The sequence below is a fragment of the Dermacentor albipictus genome, chromosome 4 (assembly GCF_038994185.2).
Source record: "Dermacentor albipictus isolate Rhodes 1998 colony chromosome 4, USDA_Dalb.pri_finalv2, whole genome shotgun sequence".
NCBI lineage: Eukaryota > Metazoa > Arthropoda > Arachnida > Ixodida > Ixodidae > Dermacentor > Dermacentor albipictus.
In genome coordinates, this window is record NC_091824.1 from 42,010,216 (window position 1) to 42,020,351 (window position 10,136).

The 10,136-nt window shown below is 48.7% G+C and overlaps 1 protein-coding gene across 4 annotated transcripts in view; it reads left to right on the top strand.

Moving 5' to 3' along the window:
- The window catches only part of BEAF-32 (Boundary element-associated factor of 32kD), a 65,308-nt gene extending 55,543 nt beyond the window's left edge, over window positions 1-9,765 (top strand). For 2 of the 4 annotated variants that reach the window (XM_065438784.2, XM_065438786.2), the window contains exon 2: window positions 2,744-9,765. In XM_065438784.2, coding sequence (XP_065294856.1) covers window positions 2,744-3,399 — 656 coding nt within the window. In that variant the 3' untranslated portion in view covers window positions 3,400-9,765. Of the gene's footprint in view, window positions 1-2,740 lie in introns of all 4 variants that reach the window. The other 2 variants (XM_065438783.2, XM_065438785.2) reach the window with 1 other exon arrangement.
- Window positions 9,766-10,136: the final 371 nt, after the last annotated feature.

The following is a 10,136-nucleotide window of genomic DNA, read 5'->3' on the forward strand; positions in this document are numbered from 1 at the left end:
TGCCCCAGCGAGCGAGCAGTGCAAAACTGGGGATAGATGGCGCCCGCGCCGCCAGGCGCATAACAGGCGCAACCAGTTTGCAGGCGGCCACTGCACGTGTGCGCCCGCGCTATTCAGTCGAGCCGGGGCACTGGCGCGTTGCGCTGCCAGCTGGGAGCGTTGTCAAAAGGCTTCTTGCTCGAAGTTGAGTTTCCACGATGGCAAAAGCGGCCCCGCCGAAGCGAAAGCGTGGTCCGAAGTACTGCTGTGTCGTGGGCTGGTGTGTCGTAACGAGCCCCTAATTCTCGTACCTTCAGTACTGGCACAGTTACTTCACTGAAGCAGTGCATTCTGCAGCATGAATGTTTTTCTAACTCATTTGGGAAAAGGTCCGAGACATGTTGTTCTAGGCGTCTATTTGGCTTTCCGCTTGGCTTGCCCCATTTCTGTGGCTGGCTGATGCATGAATTTACTTCTTTATTGTTGAGGCAAATGCACACCGCAGCTGCGTGCTTGCACTGAGCCGCAATGCCAGCTTTGCAGGTGCATCTCCTTCTCGAAAGCAGGAATTCCTCTGTTCATGGCACGACCACTGCAGCTATGAAAGAATGAAAATAAGGGTGAGACAGTGAAGCCATTTGCCACTACTTTTCAAATGCAGCTGCCTTCCAAACTTGCCTCGACAAATATTCAGCAACATGGCATGGCGCGCATTTCCAAAGCTAACTCCAAGTTTGCACCTCTGCCACAACACTCCAGGTTGCCCTATAAAGCGAAAATAAAGGCAACATAATATGCTTACGTTTACTAATATAAACATTCAGCACAGTGTTTCGAGTGTGCGTTCACTAGCGCGCTAATTACGCGAGCGCATCACGCGCACGAAACCATATCGCGCCTTTAATTCTGCATCACTCACACTGAGCCGCGTTCGCGCAGCAGGTTTTATGCGCCTGTAAAGCCGATACTTTCACAAAACTCGAGTGCAGGCATGACGCGACCGCCGAAATCAACGAGGTGAGCAGTTCAACTAGCTTCGCAGTGCTTAAATTTCAGCTAGTGCCTCGCCACTAAGTCAGTGGGTGATCCTCCAACGGGCGAAGCACAAGTGTTGTATCTTCCCAGGCTTTTCAGTGGGATGCCATGGCCGTACAATTATTTTTTTTTTCGCATGCCGCAAACGTTCGACCCCTACAGTAGACGACAACAGCTGTAAGGCTGCTATATCAAAACAAGTAAAGCATAAGCTTCATATTCGACAACGAAAAACATCGAGAGTGCGCGGCTTCATTTCGCAGTGTGTATAGACAATGAGTATCTTTAACATATGACAGAATGACCCGCACCTCGAGGTACACGTCGTACACGATGTTGTCGCTCACTTGGGAAATACATCTTGCATTGAGCTGTGCCTCGTTGCCGTTGATTGTCTGCTCCACAGAGTTTACGTGACTGATGAGCTTTTCTCCTTTTAACAAGTTGGCTTTCCTAAAATAGCTGGCCGATCTTTTTGAAGCCGCACTGAAGGCGATACATTGTGACGCGCCGCACGTGCAAAGCGAGGAGAGGGCCCTGCACGTGCACAAAAAGCGAGCGGCTGCAGCGCGGCGCAGCAGAAATGCGCAGTGGATATTCCCAGTTTCGACTTTTTCTGCCACAGAAGGCGCTACCCATCAGGAGCAGTGGCGCCGCTCGCGGTGCTTGGGTAGTCCTCAGTTAAGTATGCCGCGAACATGCACAGAGACATGTGCTATCTTTGTATGACAGATTGATGTTGCGACATCCGGCATTTTCTTTTTAAAGCTGCACGATCAATTCGACTGCGCCCGGTGATCTAACCATACTTTCGGTCATCTTATGTCTGTCTGCCTGTCTGTCTGTCAGAGTGCATCTAGGTCCAAACTGTTACTAGATTTCACTTGTTAGACGGTGTGAGATACACAAGGGCGCCTATTTTTACGAGAGCTTTTCTTAGGTTACAAGGACTTTATCTTATCGGCGGCCTATCACCGAATAGACTTGTCTTTACCAGAGTCCTTGCGAAGGTTGTAGTATCGCCAAGCTTCTTTCTTCTTTTTTTCCGTGTTTGTATGGGTGCACGCCGATATGGGTGGTATAGAGGGAACTGGGACTGTTGTCGCTTTCGCTGGCACCCAGGATATACGGTAGCGCAGACGAAGGCTTGGTTTCCGGAAACTCGGGAACGCAGGGGTTTTATCACACAAAACGAATTGAGCAGGTCGAAATCCCGGCAGCTATATCGGTTATCGCAAGCCTTCAACAAGGAAGCATTGTTGTTGCTTGTTGCAGTTCAAGGAGCGGCGCTCATGGTGGATACAGGCGCCAGGTAAAAAAAGAAAACTTATGAGCTTGTTTTACGTGCCAAAACCACGATCTGATTATGAGGCGCGCCGTAGTTGGGGACTGCGAAAATTTGAACCGACAAGGATTCTTTAACGTGCACCTAAATATAAGTACACGGGTGATTTCGCATTTAGCCCCCCATCGAAATGCGGCCGCCGTGTCCGGCATTCGATCCCGTGACCCCGTGCTTAGCAGCCCAACACCATAGCCACTGAGCAACCACGGCGGGTGCCATGTAAAACCAACGTTTTTAGATTCCTTTGGGGAAACACCGGGCCCATAGGTATACTATACGTTCTGCCGCTTGGCTCACGTATTGTGTGGAACAGTCGGAGATTCTTCTCTAATCCTCGTTTCGCATGTATGGTCGCCCTTCTTTTTTCTGCTTCGTTCGCAGCAGAGGAACACAACCGCTTTCGTGAGATGGAGCTGTTCATGCGGACGACGCCGCAGCCGCTGCCCATGCTGGGCGGCCTGTCGTCGCAGTTCCTGCCGCGCATCAAGGTGGAGCTGCCGGAGCCGCCCGAGTCGCCGCTGCGCAGGCTCCACACCGACTGCGGCGTCGGCAGCAACAACTGCGACGACAGCCCGCTGGACGTGCGGATCCACCCGCGCTCGCCGAACGGCAGCGCCAGCAACGGCGGCAGGTGCGCCCGGGGCTCGGCCACCGTCGGCGGCGCGCCCATGGTCGACAACGGCGAGGTCGAGGAGATCGTCGCCAGCGTGGAGCTGGCCGACGACAGCACGGGCGGGGACGTGCTCGAGGAGCGCAACAACAACTGCACGCCCACCGGCGCCGCCAGGATGCCGTACGCCACGGCAGCCCGCGCGGTCGCCGAGCGGCAGCTGGTGGAGCTGCAGCGGCTGCACGCCGAGGAAGAGCACAAGCTCAAGGTCGAGCTGCTCAAGAAGCAGCACCTGGTCGCCGACCTGCAGAGGAAGTACTGGCGCATGAAGGTGAAGGCGCTCGCGCAGAAGGCCTCGTCCGCGCCGTCCTCGTACCACGCCTGCGAGAACAAGTCCGTCGAGGAAGACGAGTCGGACTCGCCGGACTGACGGGAATGCTGGCCTAGTGCGCCCCGCCCCCCCACTACCCCACTGTCCCTTCCCTCTCGGGCATCCCCCGTTTTTTTGGGTGCGTGTGTGTGTACATAGTCGTTACGTTGCAATTTCTTTCTTCCACGGAGTGCCATGCGAACATACTAGTTATGCTCATGCTCACGTCTGGTCATAATTGTGAAAGCGCCGCTGTTTATCTCATGCCTTTTATTTCTTGCTGCCTCTTTTTTTTTTATTCATTTACACTTGCGTTTTCTTTGGCAGAAGAACCACGGGATCTGTGCTTCGTTCTGTTCAGTCAGGAGTGCCGTGTGATCGGAGGAGCACGGGGACGCGTTCTGCGTTCGCCTGACTAACCGCTCTCGTGTGATTGACACGTTCACGAAAGCAGCCGGGCTCCTTCTGTCCCCCTGCGATCAAACGAGGAACTTCCGGGCTGTGCGGGCGAGTGAATGCAACACACGAAAACTGCAGCCGAGCGATGGAAACGCTTTCAAATTATAACCTTTGCTATAGATATATGGTACTCTGAACGTCTGCTAGTCGCCACTTTCAATGCGCGCAGGTTTGAGGATTTGTCGCGTTAACATACGAGAGCCCCGCTGCGTTTAGGTATATTTTCCGTCTTCCAACAGACTTGAACTAAAGGTCCTTGCTACTGATCATGCGGCATCGATAAGTATTGTCCAGGAATCGTATTTTTCCTCACACGAACTGTTCATAGCCCTGGCCCCACATGCGAAAAGAGTCCAGGCGCCTTGAAAACTGGTCTGTGAAACATCCTTGGCGAGAGAACGACTTGCCTTTAGCGCTGCGATCAAAGTCATTATCGTTTGTGATTTCTAGTTTATGCTACGTTTGTCATGTCAGCAGCGCCCGTCTCGTTGTCTCGGTTTCCACGTGTAAGGCCACTATCTATTAGCTCTGGATGATGATTTCCGACGCTGCGCTCTTTAGAGCCGCGTTATGAAGCATTTCAATTCATTCGTTGTCACCGGAGAAAGCTTTAGGAGTTTGAGCGTGCCTTCGGAACGATCGTCTCCGCGTCAGAAGGGCACCTCACACGGCCCTTGAAAAATGCTAAGCGTAATAGTATGTTGCGGCTGTCAGCAATCGGAGATGTTTTTAACTTTCTTCGCTCATCACGTTACTGTGCGGTTCGTTCTTTCGTTATCCTTGTCGGGCCGAAAAAGAATGAGGTCTGATACGAGTCCAGTTCAAAGACACAGTGCTCTAACCCACGATGCGAGATATCAAATTGTGCATTCGTTGTCGCCTGTGCCCCATTTCAAAAGAGAAAGTATAGGCAGAAGGATCTGAGCGCCTTTTGAGAGTAATTTTTTCTTCTTTATCCCTTCGCAGGAGAAAAAGAATTTAGAAGGTGTAAATGTGCCGTCAGGAGGCAGCACAGGTAGTTCAGGGCGACGACATGCCATGCTGTCGCGTATGGTAACTGTATAATAACTTTTGGTACGTCTACAGTAGAAATAATGCTTACATTTTAGCTTCTCCTCGTATGAAATTTTACTGTCGTTCCGTTTTTGCTTTTTTTTGTCAGTTCTTTTGCGGCCAAAGCGAACTACAATTGTGAGCAGAAGCGCCCAAGTGATGATATTAAGGCGCTCCACCAGTAGCAAAGTGTTGGACATTGTGCAATCCAGCTCGAAACCTTGCGCATTTTTTTTACCGTAAGGATTCGCGGCTCATATGCGATGGCGGTTTCTTTGTACAGTAACGCTGGCGTCGGAGAAAACCAGTACGTGCGTCTCAAAGGCCGTCGCAATAAGCCGTTTGGAAAAGTAGCACCCGCTCTTTGTCAGAGCTGAGCTGAGCTTCCAGTCAAAGTCTGTGCCAATTTTTGAGAACCTGTTGTATACTGCTACCGATTCCACTCCGCGCCTCATAGTCGAGGGAAAAGTGACGTCGAAGTGTGCTTGCTTGCGAACTTGAGTTGCACTCTCTTGGGATTGTCGTCGCCACAGTGATATTGTGCCGATCCCTGAGCGGCCGGGATACGGGATGAGTGCAAATAGACAAGCCCTGCAAGAGGAATTCCTTCTGTAACGCGCGTTGTTCAGGCGACGATCTGTCAACCTGCTGCACACGCGTCATGTAGGCCATTTTGTGATTGAAGTCTGCGATCGCGTAATATTACTTTCAGGCAGTTCGGTGTTTAACCGAAGCGCGCTACATTAATATATGTTTTGAACGATCCACGCAACCATAGCGATATTTTTTTTCATTGCCGGATATCGTCAACAATGAGTGAAACCGTCGCTGTGTGTAGTTGTGTATGATAATTGGACAAAAGCCGATTTCGGCCTTCTCGAAGGATGATGGTGGAACTTTATCCGCAAAGTTTCAACCTTATAGTGCAGTGTCGCGGAAGTGCTGTGAATGTCCTGAATGTTTGTACGTGATGGTTTTACTTCTGATTTTTTGTCAACTTCGCATTAACTTTGGGAGTTCCGGTCTGTATATAGCTGGAACGGAAACACGACCTTACACCTGTATTTCTATGCAGATATGAAAAACAACCTTAGGATGTTCGCGCAAATGTAACTTTAATTTTGCGTTTTGTTGTAGCAAACGAGGTTTCTGGCCGTAGGTTCATGCGACGTGCCAAGGCCATTGAACGACATTCAAAGTACCGGAGAAAGCATGTTAAAGGAATGCTGAACAATACCTGCTGACTCAAGTTAGACTGGTGAATTAATATTTGAAAACTCTATTTTCGTTAGTTTCGTACAGGAACATTCGTTACTGGGAGGCAACGTGATGACCAAGCATTCTTGAATCTTGCGCTCAATCCGCAGAACTGATGCTCCTCTGTCACGTGGTCACGTGATGGACTTTAATGCATTTGCTCCTATTTGAGCAGTTTCGGCGCGCGCAAAGTTCTCAAAGCACGCTAGGCAGCAGGGCTTGCTTCTTTCGGAATCGAATATGATTGCTCTTTATCGACAAGGCCTTAATAAGCTACTCGAGTAGACGAGAAGAAACATGACGTGACGTTAAGAGGGTGCGGGAAATTCGAAGTAACGTCATCACTCGTGTGTCGGTTTTACGTCCGCTCCTGGCTCACCAAGATTCACCTGGCGGCAAGAGCAAGCTTTTTGCTAATCCAGATCTGTAATTTACCATTTAATCGTGACGTCATACTCTTCTTCGACGTCGTTTTCGCGTCCCGCTTATTTCTATCAAGGAGGGTGACAGCGAAATAAGCGTTAGTGGAACGCGGAACCAATTGTTCGTTTCTGGTGCAAGCGTCTGCGTATACGATGCTTGCGGCTCATGATTCCTTGCGTCTCGCCATCGTAGCCGTCATTGTTTATTTATTTACTTCGCGTGCCGATATCTTCCAAGTGTGCAAGGCTGGATGCGCACGGGCAAGAACAGCGCGCCGTCGCACTAGTCATAAAGGACAGCCGACGCCTTTCTGAGGTGTGCAGTTGCAGACGAACCAAACTCAAACAAGAACTTACAATGTAGAACACGTTTCGCAAGTGACAACTCCAATGCGCGATCTCGAGCCGCTACTTATGTGGTTGCCGAAGATGGTATGGTCCTGACGCTAAACGTATGAGAAGAAATCGCACTGATATTAGGCGCACTGGCAAAAGCGAAAACAAAAGAATTAGTTTTTCGTTCGTCCTAACTAGTTCGAATTTCAGTTGTCCGTGACGGTGCGCTCTGTATCATTTGAGCCTCTCCGTGTCAGGTGAGCGGGCATTTAACGGCGTTGTGTAAATGTGTGAGTGAGGACGTTATTGCCTGAGCATTGGGCAGAGTTAAAGAAAGGTGAGAGCGAAAATAGAAGAGAAAGAATTTGCCATCGCAGTTCGTGATCTCCGAGTAAACGGGCATGCGCAGTGGGCTGAGAAATCGGCGCCAAATCTAACGGCGAGGAAAAAATGCCGTCCTGCAATTTGGAATGCAAGGGCGCACGCGCGCAGCTTGGGGGGTGCCAAAACAGCGGCATTCGTGAATGATACCACTTGCGTCACCGGAATAGCGTCCCACAGTAGTGCTTAAGACTGCATGGTTGGTGGGGCAGTCTTGTACGAAAGCTGCTACCGACGGGAGGCTCGTACCCAAAACCTTTATCATGCATTCGACTTAAAGAAGCTGGGGTTCATTGAACGTTGTCTTTCGCCGATACTCCTCTCTTCCTTCTTTTTTTTTTTTGCCGTACCGGATGCTTTGGCTCAAGGCGAATTGCCAGTCGTGTTATCTCCAGTGGCTCAACTTGCTCCACCTGCGAGCGAAATCAGAGGACACACGCCGAGTTTTCAATCAACGATTACTCGCGTCAGGAACCTGAAGACTATAGTAGGTTTCCTGTTGAGGACTTCGCGTAGTTCAATATTGTTAATGTTTGACGTTGCATGTCAAGCCGCTACAACGTCCCGAAAGCCAGTTCAAGTGTTCGCGGGTTTACGTCCAAGGACGAATGATTCAGTGAAATTATTCAGATTCGTATATACGTAAAGAAAATCTAAAGGATTATTGTTTCATGTTGCTTGTCGACGAATATTTGTTCGCATAAAAAAAATGGATCCTCGTTTTCACTGGGCTGAAATTTCTTGACTGTTGCTCAAATGACCCCACGAAAGTATTCGCCAAGAGCAAGTTCAGCCGATTTAAACATGAAATTATGTTATGTTCATCCACATTCTCTGTTCATTGTAAGTCATTTTTTAAACGGCGAATTCGTTGCGTAGTGCCGGATAACCCGAAGGAAAGACGCAATCCGTTTTGGGTGGATGCGAATAACGCATATAAAATATTTAGCGGTGTCGCAGCATGTCGGATAGTGACAACGTTGTATCTCTCTTACTCGCACCATGGTTAAGGCCTCAGCACAAACTCGGCAAATCTGTCATCTGACGCAGCAGCAGTGCTATGTCACTTCGACGCGATGGGCAAGACCGTTTGAACGCATTGCGAACGCCGCATAACATGCTGGTCACATGCAAAGTAGCAGGCAACAATGCTCCAGTAAATTCTTCACGATCATTACGGAATTTCAAGAATCGCTTCCTCACTTGTGGCAACATTCTGAGCTACTGTGGGCCAAAAATAGACATTAGGCTCTGAAATCTTTTTTCTTTAAATTTTTATATATCGAAGACACGTACTTGTGACTTAAAATATGAGTACTTGGTAGGCGTTCGCAATAGTAAACTAGTTGTCCTATGTTTAACTCCGCTTTGGCAATTTCCTGTAATAGTGACCATCGCATCGAACGTATTCCCGTTGAGGACTACGAGATTTCTCTAACCCAGAGTTACGCCTAGGACAAGGAGTTTCTGTCGCAAAAGAAGTCGCCACCGTGCACTTTCCAAGGGTGCAGGTCTCAAATGTCGTTCGTAGCAAATGTTCGGCTTGAATTTCAAGCTGAATAGCGCGGTGAACGACATAGCCCAGTTCGGACTAAGTCATACTACTGACTGTTCCCGCCTTTCCTGCCTCCTGGTCAAAGAAGTAACGTTTTTCTTCCTTTGCTAAATTGGTGTCCGTCTGAGAAAAGTGCTAGATTACTTTAATATCCCTTGAAAAAAAAGTTCCTCTTCGAGGAATGCGATATCAGCTGCAATTAAACTTCAATTTCGCTAATTGTCTTTAGGGAAACTAGCCTCCGGCTTCGCTAAGTGAGTTCACGAAAATGTTTCCTTTTTTTCTCTCTCACACTGAAACCTGGCATCGCGAAGATTTATACGTACGCGAGCATGTCGTCTTCCCGAGAAGCTGCGTTCGCACGTGCTTCTGCGAGATTTAGCGTGCTGGTCACGCCACCAAGGTCCTGCTGCGCCGACCGGTGCGCATGTCCCTAGCTGGTCGTCGCTATATCGTGCCAAGGTCGCCGTCGAATAGGCTCACTTCGCTCTCGCTTTTGCAGTAAAGCAATGTATTCTTGTTTTTCTCTGTATCTTTTTTTTTGGCTTTCTCGATCTTGTGATGCGGTTTCTATATCCTGCAGCATTGCTATTGCTGCAAGAAGCTTCGACGCCCTAGTGCCTCTTTTCTTAACTCTATGTGAACCGTTCTGTCGCGTCTCTTTGTTTTTTTTTTTCCGGCGTTACAAAGCGGGATGTCGAAATTTATTACCGTAGGGCAAAAGTGTCTGTGCGTGTATATGTGAGCTTAATGCAAAAGTGTCGTTTTTAATTTGGTATTTGTCATTCTAAGCGATGAACGAAAATGAGTGTGCGAAAAAAAAAGAGCCACGTGTGCTCGTCCAGCCTGCGGCGACTTACTCTGTGATCTCACATTGTTGTTGTGCCAAATGATGCTCACTTTTCTTTTTCTTTTTGAACACTGCTGTACATAAAAGAAGAAATATAAGCGCCTTTTTTGCAACTTTGACTCGCACAGTGTTTTTTTAATAGAAAAAATAATAAAGGCATGTTGCCACAAGCAGGTGGCGCCGGCTACCCGTTTTCACGCAAAATATAGAGAAATACATCGCAAGGCACACTACACTGCAAAGGCAAAATGAACACGTTATGAAACGATATTGCGAGAAATCCTCTGAGCACAAAATGTAACCACCGAGAAATAGTGTCAGATGTAACTAAAGATACGCTGTATTTGCACGAAAAGCAGCGAGGAAAAAAAAAATCTCGTTCCGTACATGTTTCGTTTTATGAAGCGTTAGCGCATCAGCGGACATGCGATGTTACCGACAAGAACGGGATTAAAAGCATATCAGCTACATAACTCAGTACCAC